Below are 24,885 nucleotides of genomic sequence, written 5' to 3' on the forward strand. Positions count from 1 at the left end.
TATAACTATGGCATTTGCTTAATGACTGCAACAAAAAATGTCATAAAATCATGTGAATGACCAACTTTATGATCGTTATAACTTATGACCATATCTACCTTAGTCAGGAATAGGGGTTAAGTGGGAAAGATGCAGATATTGTTTACAATTTCTTTTTAAACCATCATTTTCCTGTTTTTCTTAATATTAGAAGAAATACTGAAGCAGAATATATGTACCTGCATTAAATACAAATTTAAAAGAAGTAATAACAAAAAGGTTTAAGCTACCTTTTCCAGAAATAACAGTTTGAATTCTTTTAAAATTTCCTTCAATTTTTTTTTTTTTTTTTTTTTTGAGGGGGGTATGGTCTCTTTTCATTGTAGGCTACTTCATCAAGGCAACCAGAATGTAGAATTTTTTTTACCAAAAGATTTTTTGAACATTTGTAATTGGCAGGTTCCATTAAGGTCATAAGTCAAGGATCTTACTGTACATGTCCCTACTTCCTTATACCTATGCAAGACTACTTCATTAAGACAAAAACAAAACAAAACAAAAAAACCCAAAACAAATGTGGTTGTGGTTATCCTGCAGGTGCGGATGAAAGACTTGGATACTAAAGAAGAATTAGGATTTTATCCTTTAAACCGATGGCTCTTTGAAGAAGATGGGTCAGAAACTGTGACGGAATTAGCAGTAGTCAGACCAAATGAAGCTCCTCTCAAAGGTATGTTGCTAGACAACCATAGTATAGCTCTTTCTTTCAAACTTGGGAATGAGGAACCATGACATCAAGGACAACTCTTAGGTGTTGAACGCTACAGATAACTGCATTGCAGTCATCCTGATGGTTGCTGGGAGAATACTCCTCCAAACAGGCAGCTTCAATGATAAAAATCTGTATGCTATTTTAGAGAGGGATGGGGAAAAAAGTAAGTGATGAAACTGATGAAAGATGAACATATGTGAGAAGGAATAGTAGCACAGATGAGGCCAGGAAGAAATGCAGGCACGGGAAGAAGTTTGTAGGGAGGCCAAAAATGATATATCAGATAGGGATGAAAAATAAAATAACTGGGGGAATAAATTGGTGACATAGCATGTTCTTTTCAGGATTGCACATCAAAGTATATATTTGAGAAAGTATGTCGAAAAGTATGTATTTCATACAATCTCTTTTTTGGTAATTGCTATAGATGAAGAAGATGCTTCAGTTTCTGAGAGTGTAATGTAGTAGTTAAGTTGCTAGCCTAGAAATCACCTTAGGCATGAAAGCTGGCTGGGTAACTTTGTGCCAGTCATTTACTCTAGCCTAATCTATCTCACACACTTGTGTTAAAAAACAGGAGTAGGAAGGAGTGTTATGTATATTTATTGCCTTGAATTACTTATCTAATAAAAAAGAAAGAAAATAGTTGGCATGACGGTTTTAAGCTGTTCTCCAGTCACATGTTACTGATCATGTGATATTACATTTATGCATGATTTTTGGACAATTCCATTTCTACAACGTATTGATTTTTTGAAAAGAAAAACCTGAAAGTTGTCTTTATGGGCAAAAATCTTTAATTTTTTATTATTTTTCGAAACCATTTAAGTTAAACAAGAGTTTAATTTCATTGATTATTTATTAGGATTTAGATGTCAATGTAATGATACTTACTTAGAAATGAGTGAATTTTTAATTGCATGTGTTGCAAGATAAACTAAACTAGTTAGTTTAAATCCAGAAGATCTTATTTAACTAGATTTGAATGGGACTATACAATTTTCGCCCCAAAATGCCTAATGTAAAAATTTCATTACATTCCATGAAAGTAAAATGCAGATGTAATTAAGACCCCTTGGTTTCAGATTAAGTGTTGCTAAACTTTCTAGAATTCTTTGAAAAAGAGAGTTACATAGATGATCAAACACTAACATTTCCTTCCAAGACTAACTGGGAGACAAATAGATTGGCAAAACTGGTTGCTTGAAGCATAACATCTATATACTGTTTGTTCAGTTATTATTATAAAAAGAGAGATAATTTTGTCCTGTTGCTTAAAGTACTCATTCATAACTATGAGTCCTCATTCAATCATATTTCAAAATGATTTTTCTAACATAATAACTAATATCAGTGTTGATCAAAGTGAAAGATCGATCCCCTTCCTTATACTAGTTTAATTGGCGGTAATGATCTTATAGGTTCAGAAGGAAAGCAGATAATTTTGAACAAACTGCATCTTTTTTCATGAAAATCAATGCAATGAGGATTCTAATTAAAAGTCATGTTATTAATTCTATAAACAATATAAAAGGAAATAAAAATTGTTTCTCAGTTTATATAAGACATATATCATTTTGAATTATACACCTGAATCATTATAACATGATTAATGTGAAAATAAAAAAATCTGTCCCACCAAACAAGAAGCTTTGGTTTAACACTACTGATTTTTCAATAATAAGGTCTCTTATACATTTGTATCATATGTTCAAAATTAGATCTAAAATAGCTTCTACTTCTATTATAATAAATGGTAAATTGCAACATGTTTTTAAAAAAGACAGATGTCATAACTATGTGTATGTTTGTTCAAGAATCTTAGAAATATCATTAAGGCTGTAATTTTATCTAAATATACCTAGAAAGAAATGTTGAACACTTGGATTTTCTGAACAGAAATTATAGAATTGTATTATCAAGCAGGTGGGATATTCAATCTGGTACTCAAACTTGTAGAGCTGAATCGTGTTACAAATTAAATCTCATCTCCCAGATTTCAGCTAGGTAGCTATTTTCTTTTTGCTTAAAAAATAGAATAAAAAGGTACCTAGCTTCTAACAATTATATATCAGTTATGGCATAACAGAATCACTTAATCAGATGAAGGAAATGTACTTACAAATCTCTTTCTGGCCCTGCTATATTTTTCTTTATTTCATGTAAGAATGAGTAGCTTTTTTTTCTTTTTTACTTTAAACAACCTTCTTCCTAGTTAAGGGCCACAGGAAATCTGGCTGATAAAATTATAGGTAGTATTTTCAGGCTCTTTTTTGAACTTTTAGGGAGCTGAAAATTAAAAATGGTCATAGTGCTTCAACGTGCAAGCTTTTAAGGCATTCCTGCCCATTAAATCCCATTAGAACTAGGAAAAATTAGTTTATAGACCATAGAATAATAGAATTAGAAGGGACTTTGGAGATCTTCTAGTCCAACCTTCTGCTCAAGCAGAAGACCCTATACCATTTAAGACAAATCTTGAGTTTTAAAGGGGACAATACAAAGCTTAAGATGTCAGTTTTGCTACTTAAATTTTCTACCTACCTATCCATACAAAAGAAAAAAAAAGATTAAAATTGTTCCCAGTCAGATTAGTGTTTCTTTAGCTCTTTTTCCTCAGGATCCTTTTTTAAAAATTATGGATTATATTTATCACTACTTCTCATATTACAAATTAAAATTGTTGCATTCACTCCTGCTGCTATTGCTTCTCACTACTATTTAATGGTATTTTAATATTGTATTATTTTTCAACATTGGTTAGGAAATAATTTTCATTTCAAAGACCCCAAGGGTATCTTCGGGGACAGTGAAACAATGTCTAGAGAATTTTGAGAAGTTTCAATTGGACCTGTAGATCACAAGTAGTCTGTGGGATCATAGATTCCCATTAAATCCACCATTAGTTGCTAATCTTCAAAATTTCAATTTTCTTGCAGATACTTGCATAGAGGATAACATTAATTTATAACTATACTGTGACTCTTATTTTGATATCATATTTCTTTGTGCTCTCATACTCTGGCATCTTTCTGTGAAACAATGTCTACTGATGATATCCATGAAGTATGCCTTCTTTGTCATGCCACATCCTTTGGAACAGCCTTGTCCTCTTCCCTAATATTTGGACATTCCCCTCCCCCATACACAAGCATTCCAGAAGATCTTGAAGCCTGACTTTTCTTTCAGGAGTCAGAAGGTTATTTTGGAGTCTATTTTTTGTGTTAGTTTTTATGCTGCAAGACAGTTTGTGAGGAGCCTTGGTCATTTTTAATTATGTCTTGCCTTATGATGTTTACATTATGTTATTTTATGCATCCATTTTGTTTTAAACACACACATCATCATCATTTGGTTAAGATGGGATTCCATGTTAAGTAAATAAATACAGAATAACAATGGAAAAAGAGAAGAATTTATGAATGACTGATTCATCAACAACAAGCACACTACGCTATTATCATCTGTATCAGGGTTGATTTTTAATAGCAGTTGGCTTCAGACACTATGCCCATAATGGGATGAACCTAACACAAAGTTAGTGGATTCAATAAAAATATTGAGTTTTACTCAACAAACAATTCATGGCTTAACACAATGTATGAATCAATTGTTTGTGTTAGATCTTTTTCACCAACTTGGAAATGTATGCTATGATTTATTGTATATGCTGATTTGAAATATGAATATGCATAACATTTTAATTCTGATATCTTAGTCTTCAAAGCAGATAGTGCTTTATAATGTGATGTACATTTTCTCTGTTATCTTCTATTGGAATAGAAAAGGATGACTGAGCTGTTGAAAATTCAGATTGTTGAATTGTTCTCTAAACATGCATACCAATTTTATTTCACTATACCAATGCTCAAGGGAGATACTTTGCTACAAGCAAAGGCACAGCAAAAGAAAGGTTTTGAGGGATTTTTCTTCTTTTAATTTTTAATTGTTTAAAGTTTGTCAAATATTTTAAAGTGTTACATTTGCCTGGGGTCTTTTTAGATCTAGTAACTCAGAATTTAATATACAGTTTTAATCTGTACATGAATGTATAGCATGCTGGCCAAAGAATTCTGGGAATTGAAGTCTATATACCTTAACGTTGCCAAGGCTGAGAACCACTGTTCAGATTTATGTCTTAGCATTAAGTACATTTAGTCTATGTAAGAATATGTGAGTGATTGTTCTATTTCTTTACATGGCTTCTTTTCATATGTTCTTTCATCTGATGTTCTATTACAGAAATTACTTACTCAATCAGTGTTTATACAGGAACATTACCTGCATCTGAAACAGATGCAAATATCTTTATTACGCTATTTGGAATGAATGGAGACTCTTACAAAAGACAACTGAAGCATTCAAAGTCATGTCCACAGTTTGAAAAGGGTCAGGTAAGTATGGAATGCATGTAATTTTGCTTCAGAAATTTTGTAGATATTTTATTGGAATGTAGAACAGCCGCGTGCCAAAACAAACCAATTTAGTTACAAGAGAAAAGTATTACAGCCTCAAATCCTGTCACTCGTAGCATTATGTGAAAATCTGAAAAATTCTGAAGTGAATCCTGAATGTCTGAATACTGGTCTCCACAATTATCCCTCATTGCCAAAATGAAGGAAACAAAGACCACTTCCTACCACTCACAAAACATGTGTAATGCCATATATTAATAGAAAATCAGGACAATAGAATAGAAATAGAATAGAATAGAACACTTTATTGGCCAAGTGTGATCGGACATACAAGGAATTTGTCTTGGTGTAAATACTCTCAGTATACATAAAGAAAAGATACATTCGTTAAGAATCAAGAATCATAACGTACAACACTTAATGATAGTCATAGGGTACAATCAAAATCAAATCATACTAGGAATCATTACTAGCTTAATCATTACTAAATCATTACTAGCTTAAGCTGTCACAAGTAATTAGTTATCTCACTCAATCGTCCAAGAACTAGAATCCTGGATAAAAGGGTATTTGAGAAAGTATTTAATATTATGAAAACAATCTGTTAATGTTCATGCATTCAACAACAAAAGATTTAGTAGCCATCAAACTGTAAAACTCAAGATCTTTTCCAGACAGATTTGCTTTCAATGAAAACTGATTTCTGGCTGTTTTCAATGCACATTAGTTCATTGCATTTACAAAAGCACCTGTAGTACAAATTCCTAAGTCATGAAATCTTCATTATCATTTTAAAAAGCTTAGGTCATTAAAATGCTTTATAGTAAAAAGAACTGTTAATTCTTTGAAAAAGTCTCGGTGCAAGTAACTTTTTGTAGCAATTCTAATGAAACAACTGTTGTTGAGGAGAAGAGACGTACCCGTATTACACTGCTATGGCTTTTAGTTAGTATTGGTCTACCTATCAACACAGGATGCCATGATTGTTATATCAGTTTCCTAAATTATGACCAGCAAAGCCTAAATGCTAAGCAGGAGAGATTCTGAGTAACAAATATAATGAGATACCTGCGTTCAGTCTAATCTATCCCTTTTCTGGTCACACCAAATCTAATTAACACAACATCCTGCTGTTTGATTACAGGTCTCTGGTAATTAAAAATTAATGTAAAATTAGCTAAGCAATTGATTTACTTACCCAAGAGATTTCTGGAATGTCTTATAGTGAAGGATTCTAAGAGGGCATTTAAACACTTTTTCAGATGCTAATTTTTATCTATCCCCTAGGACAGGGCTGTCAAACTTCTGGCCAACAGGCTGGCTGCGTCATGTGTTGGCCATACTTATGCCCAGTTTAGCAAAATGGGGGGAAAGTCCTGATACATGATGTGATACCATCATGATGACGTGAGTTTGACACCCCTGCCCTAGGATAATGGTCGTGTTTGCAAACTATTATTGATCCAATGCCAATGTCCAAACTTCCATTCATCTTTGCAAAAATCATTTTCATTTCCTTCCCTTATTTTATAGGTGTAGATAGTTCTCAATGAACAACTATTCATTAATCAACCAAAATGGCACTGAATGAGGAGGACTTATGATGGACCTTCATAGGTGCATCTACTTCAGTCTCTCTGTGATTATATGATCACTATTCAGACACCAGTGAAAGTTATTTGATAAAAGAAAACCAGAATGTAATTATATCATAGCAAACAAATCTGGTTTCTATCATTTGAGCTATCTTTGGAGCTATCTGCTTTTTTGGTTTAATAGGTTAAATGAATAGGAAATGTTCTTTGCATCTAGTTGAAGCAAAATTTAAATCAGAAAATTTAAAGAATTGCTTTTGTCTTTCAGATACTAGCATTTCCACAAAGGGATAAAAATGGCACAACATAAAAGTTCATTTGAGTAAATTGTGAAAACTAAAATTTCCTCCATAATGTGGAGTATCAGCTGATAACAAAGTGTCTCTTGGACAACTGTTTCCCAAATCTATGTTACTGTGATATAGGATATGCTTAATAAGGGATCTGAAACTGGAAAAGAATAAATAAAAGGAAGATTAATATTGGTAGAATTAATATTATGCATGAGTGTATATACTGGCACAACAGGATTTACAATTTCCATAACAAACTCAAAAATGCTAAAATGTTCCAAGTTATTTTCAATATGTTTTTTCATGCCTGTTCCCTATTTTGGTCTTTTTCATATACTTGCTCATTAAGGATAGCATTTGCCATGGTAACTGTTTTGTATGATGATAACTAAATATATAAAGGTAAAAATATAAGTTATTCTTTTTTCCCAAGAAAAATGCAATATTTCCTGAAGAGTATTGTAATCATATTAATATTTAGATTTTAAAGGATCTATAAATCTGATTTTTAAAAAGTTAAAATATTTTCAATTTCTTTTCTTATAGTTTTATTTAATTTGTCTCAATCTACTACTAAAATTATTCATTGAAGAAAAGTCTCCTTTGAATCAAACTTAATTTGTTGTGACAACATTGATATATTCATGCTACTGGGAACAGGGAAGCATTTTACATTGCCTTTTCTTCAGTTTTTAAAAAGTCCTGGATTATGGTGGTAATCTAGATATTAACTGGGTCTATCATTTGCTTAGCTTTTTTAGACATCAGTCAGGGTTGTTTCAATGGTGCCAAGCTGCTTATTATCCATCTACTCCTTTTCTTTCTCAAATAATATGCATTCATTCTCTAACAGTTTTTCCTAATGTTCTAAATGTGACTTTAAATTTTCGAAGAAGGCAATATATTGGGTGGTCAGGGTTTGCTCTTGATACCTGGGGCATGTTATATTTTTCATGGATTAGCCACCCAAAATAGCAGAAAATCCAGATTCTGTTTTTCATAAAATTGTGAAATTGAGTGCATTGAAAGCATTCAAATGTTCCTTTAAAAGAGAAATACATAAAACTCTGGCACTGCTTCTGGACTTAGACTATACAGTTGGTTCAGCTACTCTTTCATCAATTGGTTCAGTTAATTCACCATTCCCTTGTTGATGGTCTCCTAGAGGTTTGGCAATTGCCCTGGAAATCATGGAAACCACCCTGGAATAGTATTTATCCCTTTTCAAAGATCCCCACTCAAGCACCAGATGGCCAGCTGGAGCCATTGCGGCTCTGGATGGACCAGGGCCCCCTGGCTGAAGGAGATCTTGTTGGGAGGAATCCTCCAAGGTCAACCACCAACAAATTCACCAGATCCACAAACCGGGGCCATCTGGGTCAATGGGGATCCAGGAGTAAAATCTCCACCCTCTCCGCTGGCATCTTCCTGATCACAGCAGGAATGAGAGGAAGAGGCGAAGATACTTTATAGTTATGCTTATATAATAAGTTTTTGATTGAATTTCTCCTTTATAAAGCATCTTGTTATTTCATAAATTTAATCAGATTTATAAAAGTCATGTTTTTTAATAGATGTATTTAAGCTGGTTTGGGTGCACCAGGGTGAAGTCACATTGTCTTGTTTCATTGAGATGCTGCAACAAGATTCATCATGCTCAAGGCAAAGGTTTTACTGAGACAGAGAAACTTATTTCTACAAGCGAATACAGTAACTGTCCATTAAAAAGTTCCTAGCTAATTTTTTGTAGAAAAAGAAGTGTAACACATTTCAAACAAATCCTAATAGACTTGGGAGTTATTATACTATTCCATATCACAAAATGATTTTAAAAGAGAGAGATTCTTGTTTCTTTTGTTTCTTTATAATATGGTTATTGCAAGATATGGTGTTTTTTTTTTTAAAGTCAAGTTAGAAACCATAGATGGAGCTTTGATTGCATTGCTGAGGCTGCGATTTTGCCTTTTGGCCTCCCCTGTGGACACCCATTCTGTACAATCCTAAAATATATCCCCTAACATGACTGGTTTGATTTTGAAGTTAAACGTTAAACCATGTGCAAGTCTGAAGATAAATTATCTCATATTAAGGCCTTCAGCTTCTGCCACTATCAAATGATTATTATTCTACTAGCAAAAGGTTTCTCATTCATGCTTTGGTGATTTTTCTTCCCAGATGTTGACATATCTTTTATAATATGCCATATCTTATATTTGGAAGCCCCTCTGCATGGATATTGATTGGAGTCATCACATTTTTATTGTTGCTTAATTTTGATGTATTGCTATGTCATAATTTTATGGTTTCCTATGCACTCTCTTAGTGGTTTTCAAAAGAATATCAGAAAAATGTGTATAAATAAATAAACATATTTAAATAATTGGATGTTATAATTATATTTCTATTAATATGTTTTTTTCCTAATTACCTATTAATAACTCCCTTCACTCCCATCCAAAAATAGATAAGTACCTTTGCTATCCAAGCAGTTGATCTTGGAATGTTAAGTTCAGTGTTGGTGGAACACAATAACTCTGGTTATGGAGCTGGATGGTACCTTGACCAAATTTTGATACAAGAATTGGGGAAGAGCGATAGTCAGTATGTATTCTCATGCCAGCAATGGTTGGACAGTAGTGTTGGTGACGGAAAGATGAAACAAGAACTGCAGCTTCTTGGGAAAACCAATAAAGAAAGTCTGACAAAAGATGTTCATGGTAAGATATACAATAAAATGCTTTCAAGCTTCTATTTTGATGCATCTTTGTCTTTCCTGGTTGGATCAACTGAGAATAAAGACCGGTGTATCAGAACAATATCTTTAATGCAAACTGTATATTCTTGGCATTTTGTAAAGCTGGGTAATGCAGTTATAATATTTAAATAAAAATAGATAAGCACATGGAGAGATTAAAAAGTATAATCAATGTTTCAAATGAGATGTGGGGATTGAATGCACCATGGAGAGAGAAAAGAAAATATAGAATTCTCCATGCATGAGACCTAAGGCTGTTGGATTTGAGGCTATTTCCTCACCTGTTCTGGCTGAGTTTTCTTTCTTTCCCCCAGTCACATTTGGGGAATAGTGCTTTAAGTTTTGATTGATTGAAATGATCATACTACTACTCCAAAGACAAATATTAATTCAATATTCTTATTCCTTTTTAGAAGGAATAAATTCTTTGGAACATATACTCAAAAATACATTGTATTAAATGCTCAAAAATCATTATATTTGTTTGTCCCAAAGGTGCTTTTTTTTCAAGAGGCAACTGGACTTTCTGCTGAAGAAGCTAGTCTTGGATGAGAAGTGAAACATCTTCAAAGAAAAACAAGAAAGTCCAGTTGTCTTTTGAAAAAAGCACCTTTGGGACAACCATGACCTGAATGACTGAGAATCTCTATAGACATTTTATTTGTTTCTTTTGCATTGGTATACCAATACATATTCATATTTGAAATACTGTTTTAATTGTGATTAGCTAAAACAAGGAGTGTTGCAAATAAAAGAATTTAACTAGCCAGAGATATAGTCTGCTAGAATGTTTTCATTGGCTATGTGCTCAGAAAAGCAGCAGCTGATTAATTTGGTTTCGTTAAATTTCTACTTGGAGAAAATCTTTAATTCAAAGTGAGGCAATTTTGAATTCAGGCAAGGTGCCATTCATAAACATAACATTGTATTTATATTCAGAGGGCACAGCAAGAAGAGTTTCCATGACAAAGTCTTCTGTTAGTAACTAAATTCTAACTTTGAATTAAAAGTTACTATAAAATGAAAATAGTGTCTTCCTCAGAAACTTTTGTGAGGGAAAAAAAAGTCCCAGGACTACTAAATAATTTATCTATGAGTGTAATATAAATTATACTATTGTATGACTCTACAAGGCAATGTAATTAAACTCTCAATTATTCCATCTACCTTGTATGTGTGAAACTTCTAAATTATACTACAGATCTGATAAACAATTATGCATTTTTTACATGTCAGATGTAGCATCGCAAACAAATTATTTCTTGTTGATTTCTAGGGACTTGGGATGTCACTGTTATAACTAGGGAAATGTCAGACAATTACGGCAACTCTAAATTAATTCTGACAGTATGTGATGACAAAGGTACATCAGCTGCAGTCTTCATTCCCAAAGGATCGTTTAAAAGGGCTAAAACTTACCAGACATCTTTGGCGCTAGATAAGAAGTTTAATAAGATTTGCAAAATTCGCTTGGAAATAGAAGACTCAGACAGAGAAACATGGCATTGTCATGAGGTAAAATTTAATTATGCATTAATACATACTTTTACATAAATGTTCTTTAATCTTATAATTCACAGATCTATCCATAGACATACATGATGATCTGGAGTTAGCCATACATAAATGGGTTTTTAATAATTCCATGTCACAACAAATCTCATTGATTTCAGTAAAACTCTAAATATTAATTCTTGATTCAACACATTATGATATAGTTTCCATACTATTGCAGGAAATGGAAAACAACACTGTTTGGAAGAAAATACATTTTATTTAGATCCTGCTCACTTAGCTTATTATTTTATTTTCTATAGGTGAAGCTTCAAAATAAAAAGAATAAGGAAACTTTAGAAATACCTTGTTGGCGAGATTTTCCAGATAATAAAGGATGCACAGTGGCCGAATTTCCCATTCTGATAACTGGCACCCGGTTTTTAACAGGTTTGTTACTTATGAAACAGTCAAAACAATCTCCACAAAAGCTTACAAAGGACATTTGCCTCCTTTGTGGAGTTGAAAAGTCACACAAAAAGGAAAAAGGAATGAAAAGAATATTGTAAGCCATCTTAGGCATCAATTCTTAAAATTACATACTAGATGTTGTGGCTGATGCCAAATAACAGTTAAGAAAGAAGAGTAAATGTTATATTCTACTTTTAGTTACAGGTTCTGCTTTTAGGGGAGAAAGTGCTCCAATCATTTTTTTTACTAGACTGTTTGAATCATGGTTCCTTCTTTGTGTAATGCCAACACTAACAGTAATTGCCAGCATTCTTGCCATAGGCAAAGCTATTTTTCTCCAAGGAAAAAAAAGGACGGGAGAACAGAAAGACTACCAGGCTGCTGTTATAACTGGACTATTTTTTTTATTGTGATTTAGATTCTTTGTTGTGTTCTCTGTTGTGACTTGTTCTTATATTGTGTTGTTTAGAATGGATTTCCATTGTTGTAAGCCAATCTAAGTGCTGGATAAACAATTGACAGGGCAGGACATAATTTTCATTAAAAGTTGTCTTGTGAACAAAGGGGATATGAGTTGTTTTTTGCTTTGGAGGCCTTGTCAGCAATTCCAATTTCCTCAATGACGCTTACATGTATATGTCATACATGTGCTGAAGCTTTTCCCTGTATATTTAGAACAGGGGTCTCCAACCTTGGCAACTTTAAGACTGGTGGGGAACTCTGGGAGTTGAAGTCCACAAGTCTTAAAGTTGCCAAGGCTGGAAACCCCTGTTTTAGAAAATGAAAGGCAGGTTGTTTTGTGAGTCAAAAGTTGGTTTGCATGAATCTTTATCAAAGCAAAGCCTAGCTTTGTATAATCCTGGCACATTTCCTGATTACTAAGAGAACTTAGCAATTCAGTGAAAGAAACTATAAACTGTAATATAATTACTAGCATTTAATTTGATGGGGATTCCTCCAGTGACAGTCAGTAATACCTTTAATTCCATAATTAAATTCCATAATTCCAGTTTTATGTACAAAAAAGGACTAGCTTGTCTCTTCCAGTCATTTTAGCACATTGAAATCTATCCATATAGATCAACATGCTTTAAGGAACATTTGAAAAATCTAGATATATACAGTCCAGAAAACAGACAATTTAAATGATACTATTTTTTGCAGTATATAAAGGACTCTTATTCAGACGTTGGTACAAACTGTTCTCCAGAATAGCTGCTCCAGAAAGCAGGATTAGAACTGATTGACAGAACTGATTGAGAGCAACTCCAAATCTGGACATGAAATTTAGGATAAGCATTTGACAATGGAACATCAGGAACAGATGTGTTCAACTTTGCCAGTTGGATTTAAGAAGAATAATCAGTTCTATAAGAAATACTGTACAGTATCTATCCTGTAGTACAGATCCATATATTCAGCAAGAAGATGACCAACATAGCTTTCAAAATCTCTTTCACATATATGATCTGTTTTTACTATCGGTAGCTCAAGATTGAATTGTGGAGTTCCTGGGGCTTTCTGAGTCTGGTTGTTTGATTGCAGATATTTCATGTATCCAACTAGGTTACATCAGCATGTAACACTTTAATTTCTTGTTTGCTGCTGTAGTTAAACTTGTTTTAATAATTTAATTAGCTGTTTCTCTGAGTGCTTTAATTAACAACTAGTAATAAACATACTTGTTCCTTTATAATATATACAGGATACATTATAATATGTCCTTTTATATATTATATACTTATATATACATTATATTTATAACATATGCTTATTAACTGACTGGGTTTTGTTTTCTTTGTTTTTTGGTCCTTAGTTAAACAATATATTCTATATATCTCAACGGATTCAGCCCCAAAGTCAGGTACAAACTCTGATGTGTATGTCACTTTAAAAGGGACTATGGGAGACACAGGCCGGAGAAAATTATTCCGGAATGGGCTGGAATGCTTTTCTGAAGGAAAGGTAAGCTTTTCAAATAAATAACCAAAAAAGGATATGTATGTATGATTTGTCCTAATTAGAGAGAGATATAATAGTGCTCTTTACTGGACATCTAGGATACAATGCTAATTCAGAATATGATGGAGCATGATGATGGAGATGGAACAAGGGAGATGGTCTTGAGGCAAATATCAGAAGAGATTACAAAAACAAAACATTCTTTGGATTATAATATTATAAATTATAATATAAGACAAGGTCTTTTAAGAACAGGTCTATGGTTAGCATATCAATCAAAGCGAATAAAAGGTCTTCCTGCCTTTTGTCTCAGTCCATAATATTAGAAAGAATCGTTTCCATATTCTTCTCCAAACTGCTTATTTATTCCTTCTGAAAGAGCATATTCCCATCTGGAGAAGGAATACTTACTACTCATTGCTGTCTTTTTTGTGATCAGTTCCAATTAATTATCCTTTACCTTGTCCATTACTCACTGCAAGCAGTCATTCAGAGGTGTCATACCATTTCTTGAAGATGTCCTAGAGAAATAAATCTTGGTGTCAGAAATATACCCATGTTAAGGATTGCAGCTGATACGGTAGGAACTACTTTCCAAGCTAGATATGGTGATAATGTAAACACACAGCTGCTAGGTTTCAAGGCCACCAAGCTCTGCACCAAACACTAGTTATCTTGGAAGACAGAAGAAAGAAGTTTCAACTCTTCAGAACATGTAAAATATCTCCACTAAAATATCTTTGTATTACATTGGCTGGTCATTTCTAGTGCATAACTTAATCCTAATTTATTACTGCAAGGACATGCCTCCTATTTCCAAATCTTTCTGAAAATATGGGAAACTACCATAATGAAACCTTGTGGGAAGTCAAGAAGAACCAATGGAGTAACACCTCTACTGTTGCTAATGAAGCATATATGAGCCATCAGGCCAACCAGACTTTCAGAGCTCACGATGAACTCACTTGAAAATGAGTCAATATATTTTGCTTTCTCCATGACTAGTAAATTTAGGGCTATCATCATTGCTAAAATCCAAATGATCATTTGATGTCACTAAAATGGTACCGTGTTTTGAATCTCCTTCCTACCACCTAATGGTTGCTTGGAATCTTGGAGCCCCCGATATATTAAACCTAGTTAAATTTGTTGATGAGAACATTGAAATATAAAATTAATTTCATTTCATTTATTTAGCACATTCCTATGCAGCCACAATAATCTTTCCCCCTTACATAGAATAAGTAATTCATGTTACATTGCAGCAAATATTAACACAGCATATCCTAGAAATATTATACACCCAACAGAAATTTTGCACCTCAGTAACAAGCAATCTGATTGCCTATCAATACCTTATTGTAGTTGGGGAATAATCAATGGGCATCTGCAGAACACCATCTTTCCTTTAAATGCTGTGGTCAATTTTAAACTTGAATTTAAACTGGCCAAATCTTCAAAAAATGTGGGAGAGAGATAACAAATTGATGCTAAATACATTATTTGATTTTTAAGTGTAGTCCACATTTAAATTACATTAGCAACAATTAGGTTGCTAATTATAGATTGCACAAATTGATTGTAATGAGGCTGATAAAATAAAAGTTTATAAATTCTATGGAAATTGTTCATATAGCTAAATCAGTGTGTTACAGAGCTATGCAGAGAAGAATTTTGTTACAAATGTAATCTAAAGTTGGCAGCACCCCTAGAACATCAGGAAAGGTGGCGCTGGCATGCAGATTAATGGTTGTCAAATAAGAATAAAGCATTGAGCTTCACTTTCCTGTTGCTTTTATATGCTTGACAGTTTTATAGTGGCTGTATCAATCTCATTCTTCTGTTTATTAAGTCCTTGGTACGCTGACTGTGGTCTTTCTAGATGGATGTTTTTCCCATAGAAGCAGTAGATATTGGAACACTGTATCAGCTTATTGTGGAAAAAGGAAAAGGCTCTGCTTGGCACCTCCAGAAGGTTATGGTGAAAGAACCACAATGTGAAGGAAAAGAGACACTCTTTATGACACAGACTTGGCTGAAAGACACACTTGACAAGAAAAAATATGCCTCATTAACTCTGAATGCTACAGGTCAGTGTTATCTGAGATATTTCTCATTTGAGATTCATTGTGAAGAGTCTCCTTCTTAATGGCAGAACGTGCCATTTTCCCCCTATTTATTCTAACCCTGAATAGCAGAAAGTACACTTTGCAGCAGTACACGCCAACTTAGCAATAAGATTGTAGAGTATTAATTAAATGTTGCAACCAAGTTACAACATAAATTTGTGAAAGTGTCTGTTATCAAATATTTTTGTCTTTGTGATTTCTTCAAAAAGCATTGGGTGAAGTGCTATAATATCAAGAAATAGTCTCAATTATTCTTACTGCTAAGGAGATATATTAATATGTTTGATAAACTGTTTATCAATGGGCAATTTTATTTCTTTCTTGTTGTACCTTTTAAAACTTTCTTAAGATACTGATGGAAAAACCTTTTTAAAAGATTTTTTTTAAAGTTTCTATTTGTTTTATATATTCCAAGTTAGCCATGAAATCAAATTTGTTACGCTCTGGGAATGGCCCCATCATACCCTGAGTTACTAAACACACACACACACACATTTTCCACCCCTTCGTATTTCAGGGAACCAGAGAGAGGAAAAGCTGGCATGTAATGGCAATCTTGTTGACTACATCCTTAAGCTTTATTCTATCAATAGCTCCAAGTATGAGCTTATGAAGCATTATGATTTCAAACCATCTTTTTTTGCCTTTGTCTCTTATTCACCTTCTTCCCTCTCAGTTCCTCACTTTCCTGTTTCTTATGCCTAGATACTTTGAGGCATTGAAAGGCTTAATTTTAAGTTTAAAGAAAACTATATAAAAATAACTATTCCTGCTTTCCTGGTATAAGACCAAACACATGGGTTGCTGCATTCAAACAGTTCTACTTTTCAATGTATTAGCATATTTAAGCCATTAAGATCCTGGCTACACAGTACTGTAAGTTATGGCATTGGTTTAACATTAACTGATGATGCAAATCTATATGTGTTCTGCATGGAATAAGAAACCACAGCAGATTCCATTAATCTTCCAGGAAACTTTCTCCAATTCTCTACGGGAAATATGAATATCAAATATTTGAACATAAGTTAAGAAATGTCTAGGTTTATCACACCTATAATCATTCCAGTATTCTTTTACAAAGAAATATTAATATCTCTCTTTTTTATCTTTTTTAATTAGAAGTACTGGATAGGAGAACTGCCTCATTGTTATCAAGCCAAAGCATGAAATCAGGTATTTATGTAACACCAATCCATGTTTAAATAAATGTTTTGTTTTAGAAATACTTTGACATTGTTGACAATATCAGTTTTTATCATTATGTTTAAATAGTGAAATATATTATCTGACATTCTAATGTAACATATTTACTGATTAATATACACTAGTTCAACCAATTTGAACATTCTTTCGATAATGCTATTTTTTTATTTGTTTTAGAAGGTCTATGGAAGATATCTTGCACTACATGCCGTGAAGATTCATCAAAAGCATTTGAGGAGTCTTGGGAAAATATTACTAAATTGATTTGGGTGTTCTATGGAAATAGTGGCAAATCTGAACCAATTTCCTTGATGAGCAAAACAGGAATTCAAGCTGATGACAAATTAACATTTGATGTAAAATAAATATGTATTCCATATTATCTTTCCCATGAACATGTACATTGTTTGTAGAGAGATGAAACATACAGTAGCTTTTCAATTTAATCAAGAAATCTTTCCACCTTAGTCTTACCACCAAGACAGAGTGAAGCAACTGCCTCACAAAACAGGATCTAGAGAGTTCACAACAACAGTGGCCATCTCTCACTCATTCCGTTAAAGCTCCTATCCTATGGCTGATAAGCTATGGTATTGTCTATTTGAATCTTGCTTTATGCAAAAAGAAAAAGAAAAAAAGAACCAGTCCTGAATTTTTTATTCTTTTTGATTTTGTTGATTATTTTATAAAATGTCACTTAACATCACTTTCGGCATATTATAACAAACACATTTTTAAAAGACCAGGAAATACAAAATAATACTAATGTGTATTATCATATGAATATCAACTATTTGCATTAACACATCATTTTCTTTATTTATCAATCCATGCTTTTTAAAAAAAGGAGATGTGGACTTAGAAAATAAGATTTTTTGAACTCTCCATTTTAGTTTGTGGGATCAGCAGGAATGGACAATGCCTAAGAAAATATCATTTCAAAATATTATTTAATGTCATGTTAATCACAATGGAAGACTACTTATTCTGCTGTTCTCTTTTAGGTATATTTCCCATCTGATCTAGGAACACTTTATAAAGTGAAGATTGGAGTTCAACACTTTGGAGAAAGAATCTGGCAATTGTTTCATCATTGCAAAATCCAGAACACTATAACCCTGGATACTTTTAGTCTCTCATTAAATGAAACATTTCCTCTTCTTAATGGAGACCAGTGGCTTGAGTTCCCTATTGAATGGCCATTGAGGAAAGTTCTTTCTGGTATGTATCATTTGTCCACTATGGCATTTGTCCACTATGTACTCCAGAAATCACAGCTTAAATGCTTATTAAGGAGATCTATCTTAATTTCCTTTAATTAACTACACCATAAAATGACAAGGCCTCTATATATTGAAAACAAATTACTATTTTCAGGTAAACATTTTAAGGTTAAACCTTCCATTAGATTAGTTTGTGTGTCAGAAACTGTTTACTGACAGACACCCATACTACAGAGGAAAGAGAGGTATAATTGTTTTCATTGTATTGTAGTGTAAAGGTCTAGGGCACACTGTACTGATAAAGGGATGCGGTTCAAAAGCATGTAAAAATGCAAGTAGAAAAATAGGGACCACTTCCACATGCCAACGGAGACATCTTTGGACAGCGCTGGCTCTTTGGCTTTGTAATAGAGATGAACACCATCCACTAGATCGTAAACGACAAGCACATATGTGCGAGGGGAATCTTTACCTTTCCTACTGATAGCGATGAGAATGTGTATTTTTGCAAGATATATTGGTTCCTGTGCATTACTTAAACAAGAATCTTGTGCCATAGCCTGTGAGAGTTGTGTTCCCTTCACTTTTGTGAAGAAAGACTTGGAACAGTCCTCAACTTCCATTATTGATACTTGCTACTATTTGTAGAGGTGCCATCGTAATATCCAGCAAATATTCAGATGGTCCAGAATGCAGTGGCCCACACAGTTTATTGCAAGCCTAGAGTTGTGTATGTGTCACCTCTTTTGTGGGAGCTGCCCTGGCTGCCAATCTTCTTCCAGATACAAGTCAAGGTATTGGTTATTGCTTTTAATGCCCTATATGGCTTGGGACCAGTTTATTTGGAGGATCACTTTTCTCCAGTATACCCATCCAGCCCACAAGGAGAAAAAGGGAAGATATGTTGTTAGCTAATTCTGTTAGAGAAGTACTTGTGGTGGGACCACAAAAAAGAGCCTTCTTGGTGGTAGTCCCTTCTCTATAGAACATCATTCCTCCAGAAGAATGATTGGCTGCTATCTTTGTTGCTTTTCCAAAATGCCCAGAAGACATGGTTGTAGGTTGTTTGTAGTAGGCTCTCACTTCATTTAATACATAAGGACATATTCCATGATATGTCCATATTGCCACTGCAAATCAATGAAATGCTGGTAAAAAGCCAGTTATCAGCTGTATATAGACTGATAATTGTAATAAAAGCAGTGTAAAGACATTCCAACTTGTAAATAGCAGATTCTTTTTTTCTTCTCCATACATTTATGAGATTATATCTATAATGACATACAGTGTATAGACATGTATTCAACAGTGTTACTGTATTTCATATGAAATGATACCCATGTGAAAACATATCTATCAAATAATGACAGAAATGGATCTAAGTCACAGACTGGAAATTTGCCACGTACTAGTTATAAAATCTGTTCATGTTGCTTTTTATGGTGAATGTATATGTAATATTAAATTATCAGACTGGGAATTAGATGTAAACATTGGTGTGGTGTTTTGGAAAAAATAAGTAGTAATGTATGCATATATAAGCATTTGCTTATATTTCTGAAGAATGAAAATTATTGCCATTGAATTCAAATATTTTATTAAATTACCTTAGTCAAGTTAAATTAAATGCTACATAGTTTATGTAACTGAACTGAAAATGACTCAAAATAATTTAATACATGGCTGATAAGTATCTTTTGTTTAAATACAATATATTTCTTTTTTCTAGTACTTCACCAGTAATATTAAACTGGTATAATCTGGGTTACACCTATTTAACCTATTTAATTGGTGCAACCAGTAACATGTCTTACATGTGAATATTAGTAGCCAGTTGTATAAACTTGTTGAATTAGTGTGCTTGATTCAAGCTAATTCTGTTTCATTGAATTCAGTGCGATCGGATCAGCTTAATACTTTTGTAGCTGTTGATTTCTGAATGTTACTGCTTGGTCTATTTATCATTGTAATGCTTATTCCCTCAATATAGCTTTGTGTTTCTAGTTTTCCAGCTAATCAGCCATCTGTGATTTAGTTCCTACAGACAGTAAAAACATTGTCCAGATGTTGGCAAAGAGTTATTTTCTCAAGAAACCACTTAGTTTATTATTATTAATACCAGAGAGCCCATTTGGTTGAGTGGCTGCAATACTGTAGATTTATACTTATTGGTGAAGGACTGCAAGACTATAAAACAGACTGGATAGATTTATTTAACTTTAGGTACCGAGCTACCTTTTCTACCTTCCATTCAGGCTTAAAATATACAAATACAGTTGACATAAAACTAGAAAGACTAACCAACACTAATAAAACAATCAGAATAAAAGGGTTTTGAACAGGCTGAATTGCTTGCATCAAAATAAATATAATAAAATTCTGCATGCTAATTCTAAAATTTGCTTATATAGCAAAGAAACCTAGTCGTAAGTATAAAATTGAAGTAATCTATGTGGTATCCATGGTCTAAGTATATTAGATCAATCTCTTACTATGTCATCCCAGGTAACTACTGGGGTATAGAATTGCTCCGATCAATTGAAACAGCTCTGTAGGTCTGGCTTTTTCAGGCACATGTGCCTTCACAATGGCTATGCAAGTTCAGGTTACCTTCAGATTGGATTCAAACTTTATTCTATGTTGTGCCTTCAGCTATAGGCAGTCCTTGACTTAGGACCGTAATTGGGATGAGAATTTCCATTACTAAGCAAAGTGGCTGTTAAGTCACTTCTTCTGTCATAGTAGTTAAGCAAATTGCTACCACTGTTAAGTGAATCATGCAGCCATTATTTATTTATTTATACTGCACATGTTTGAGGTGCCTATTACTCTCAGATAGGGACTCTGGATGGTGTACAATAAAATATCAACATATAACAATTTAAATGTTAAAGTTAACATTTAAAATTTTTTAATTTTTTTTTTTAAAAATAAAAAATTAGAAAAGAATAAAAAATTTAAAAATTATAAAAAAATTAATAAAAAAGTATAAAATTTAAAAATTTAAAAATTATAAAAAAATAAAAATATAAATTATAAAAAATTAAAATTATATAAATTATAAAAAAAGGAGGCAGGAATAATTAAATCCTATTAAAAATTAGTTGACAAAGGCAAACAGAGGGCTCTCATGGCACCAACCAACCCCATGACTGTGTGCAGATCCATTAAGCAAATCCAACTTCCTCCATTGACTTTGTCAGAAGCTGCTGGGAAGGTCACAAATGGCAGTCACACAACCCTAGGATGCTGCAAAACTGTCATAAAAACATGCCAGTTGCCAAGCATCTGAATTTTGAACATGTGACTGTGGCGATGCTGTGATGGTTGTATAAGTGTCAGGACTGGTTGTAAGTAACTTTTTTTTCAGTGATGTTGCAACTTCAAATAAATAGTTGTAAGCTGATGACTCCCTTTTCTGTAGGCACTGCAGAACATGATAACACAATTGGTCCAAAGGTTCCCAGTATTCTCTTCTCTCGTCCTTATGCTTCAGGAGCTTCATTAGTTGTCTGTGGCCTCAAGGGTGCCTTTCATGATTTTACTAATGATATATAAAGGCCTTTATGGTTGAAGTCTGCTTACCTTACAGAACATTTCAAACCTATTTCCTTCCCCAAATAGACATAATTACAAAGGAAGAAATGCTCTGGTCATTCTATGTTCCTGGCTAGAGTATGCAGAAACTAGGGTCTTCTTGGTGGATTGTTTTAGATTACAGATTGTCCTTGACTTACAACAGTTCATTTAATGACTTTTCAAAGGCACTGAAAAAGGTGATTTACGATGGTTTTCACACTTACAACTGTTGAAGCAGCCCCATGGTTACATGATCAAAATTCAGATGCAAATTCATATTTATGACGGTTGCAACGTCCCGGGGCCATGGGATCATCTCTTGCGACCTTCTGACAAGCAAAGTCAATGGGGAAGCCAGATTCACTTAACAACCATGTTACTAATTTAACAATTGCAATGATTCACTTAACAAGAGTGGCAAGAAAAGTCATAAAATGGGGCAAACTCATTTAACAAATCTTTCACTTAGCAACATAAATTTTGGGCTAAATTGTGGTGGTATTGGGCAGGAATTCTTTCCTGCTGAAAGTGGTCAACCTCTGCTAGTTAGATACAATATCCAAAATAAATATTTGAACTGATTAACAGAAAAAGGTGGTTGCTACAGCAAATGCACCTTCAAATTACATTATCAGAAATGTAGAAACCAGATTATGAGGAGTAATTGGTTAACTGCACAAAGCATTGAGCCCAGTTTTGATTGTCATATTTTAAGAAAAGTTTTGACAAAGATAGCTTTCCAAAGAGGAGTGACCTGGTAAGTTAGATTGCTGGGGCGGGTGGGGGGAAGGCCTATGAAGTACAGTAAAAATATCCAGTTTCACCATGGGAAAAAGGAGTGGTTCAAGCAACCTTTGAATCTCACTTCACCTTCAAAAACAGGATGTCGCAGAGAAAATAGAATGTGATTTCTCTAAGCCCTGACTATATTTGGCCCCTCAGGACTTGAATCCTGATGCCAATCTATTAAAGCAGTGGTCCCCAACCTTTTTGTACCAGGGACCGGTTTCAAGCAGAAACATTTTTTTCAAGGACCGGGGGAGAGAATCTGAAGTTTGGAAGTTTGCTTGCAGACGTTCATTACCTGACTAGGTAACATCTGATGTTGTTACCTAGTCGGGTAATAAAACGTCTGCCAGCAAACCACCAAGTTCAGGGAGCGCCTCGGCCCTGCCTCCCCAGCCCCATCCCTCAGGTGTCTCCCTCCCTCCCTCCCTCAGGTGTCTCCTCGCCCTCGTCACCATCGCCTCCGCAGCCCAGAGCGGGTGGCTTTCCTGTCGCCCGCTTGCCCGGTTGTGTGTTGGTTGGGGTTACTCACGGTTCGTTTTACCTGCCGCCCTCGTTGGAGCGCTCGCGTAAAAGAGGCCAATAGTTATTTCTCAGCCGGCTGCCCTAAACAACCAGACAGGCAGGCAGGACTGTGGATTGAACCGCGGCGGGCGGGCGGGCGGTGGGGGGGGCGGGCGCGGCTGGCGACAGGAAAGCTCTTTGAGTTCTTCCTGGAGGAGAGGAGGGGGCGACTGAGAAAGCTGAGCCAGAGAGCAGACAGGCTTTGCTTCCTTTTTCCTTTGGTCCTTGATCCCGATGGGGGGGGGGGGGGGGGGGGGGGGGGGGGGGGGGGGGGGGGGGCCAGAGGTATCCATTAAAGTATTGATTCTGTTTCTGTGTTATCTGGATCATTCATTTGACATACTACTTACTCCACAAACCTACCCTAACATTATTTTTACTCAATATTTCGATTGCTCCAAATTTTTCAATGATCATTTTGCATAATTGCAATTTTCATGTACTGAGTAAAGTGTGCTTCACATTTGGAATACAAAATCCTTTGATGGTGGGAATGGTTCAATATTTGGCTTGGTAGATGACAAAATGAGAAATCTGGATGGATTACTGGATCAAATAGACTGAAGTATCTGCTTTAACAATGCTTTCATCAGTGCTAAAAAGAGAGAAAGGAGCAAAAGCACTTCAGGAATATAAAAATATTCAGTATGTGTTTTTAGTTATATCACTTGCTTACTAATGATGAATTCATGCAGAAAAAATATTGCATCATGTAAATACTGGCAGATAGCAGGAAAGGTTATTAAAGTAACGAATTGTGCAATGATGATGCCATCTGTTACATCAGATTTGACATTTGTTTTTAATTTACAGTGATTACATATGATATAAAAATATTCTGCAGTGATACTGCAAGCAAAATAAGCGTGGTGCCTATCTTTCTGTATATATATGGAACCAATGGAGATACTGAAGAACGAAGACTTTTATTGTCACCATCATCTACAATCAAGAAAGAAGAAGTTGGTGAGGTAATTTACTATTACCTGAAAATACAGATTAAAATATATTTCAATTCCAAATGTGTGTATGTGCATATTTTAGATTAGATTAGATTAGCCTTTAAGCCAGTGTTGACACCTGGTGATTGTCTGCAGTAATCCCTCCAGTTTTCTTGGCAAAGTTTTTCTGAAATGGTTTACTATTGCTTGCTTTCTAAGAGTAAGAGACAGTGACTGGCCTAAGATCATCTTGTTGACTTTGAGCATAAAGCTCAAAGCAGGACAAGAATTTATGGTCCTCTGCAGAGGTGATATTCATCAGGTTCTGAGCAGTTCTGAAGAACTAGTAGTGAAAATTTTGAGTAGTTTGGAAAACCGGCAAATACCACCTCTGACTAGCCCCACCCCCATCTATTCTCTGCCTCCTGAGTCCCAGCTGATCAGCTGGGTCTTCTTTTGTTGCCCTGCATAGGAGAATGGAGCTGGAAAGCAGGTTAATGGAGTGGGGAGGGAATGGAGATTGTACAGTATATTTTCCCTGCCATGCCCACCAAGCCACGCCATGCCCACTAAGCCACGCCCACAGAACCAGTAGTAAAAAAAATTGAATCCCACCACTGGTCCTCTGATATCTAACTTGACACCTTATTCCAGTGGTGTCAAACCCGCAACAACAGATTGTCATTACGTGATGTATTGCAACTTTTTTCCTCCTCGCTAA

General features: G+C 34.4%; 1 protein-coding gene across 2 annotated transcripts in view; it reads left to right on the forward strand.

Annotated features, from left to right (window-relative positions):
* RP1 (RP1 axonemal microtubule associated) overlaps positions 1-24,885 on the forward strand; it is a 213,712-nt gene that overhangs the window by 178,752 nt on the left and 10,075 nt on the right. For both annotated transcript variants that reach the window (XM_087961737.1, XM_087961736.1), the window contains exons 43-53: positions 577-709; positions 4,994-5,145; positions 9,519-9,771; positions 11,086-11,324; positions 11,627-11,753; positions 13,591-13,739; positions 15,619-15,826; positions 16,988-17,041; positions 17,249-17,427; positions 18,076-18,292; positions 24,037-24,194. In XM_087961737.1, the coding sequence (XP_087817863.1) occupies positions 577-709; positions 4,994-5,145; positions 9,519-9,771; positions 11,086-11,324; positions 11,627-11,753; positions 13,591-13,739; positions 15,619-15,826; positions 16,988-17,041; positions 17,249-17,427; positions 18,076-18,292; positions 24,037-24,194 (1,869 nt within the window). The remainder of the gene's footprint in view (positions 1-576; positions 710-4,993; positions 5,146-9,518; positions 9,772-11,085; positions 11,325-11,626; positions 11,754-13,590; positions 13,740-15,618; positions 15,827-16,987; positions 17,042-17,248; positions 17,428-18,075; positions 18,293-24,036; positions 24,195-24,885) is intronic.

Source organism: Notechis scutatus, chromosome 3, assembly GCF_049901735.1.
Source record: "Notechis scutatus isolate UNSWTSFEM ecotype Mainland chromosome 3, rNotScu1.2, whole genome shotgun sequence".
NCBI lineage: Eukaryota > Metazoa > Chordata > Lepidosauria > Squamata > Elapidae > Notechis > Notechis scutatus.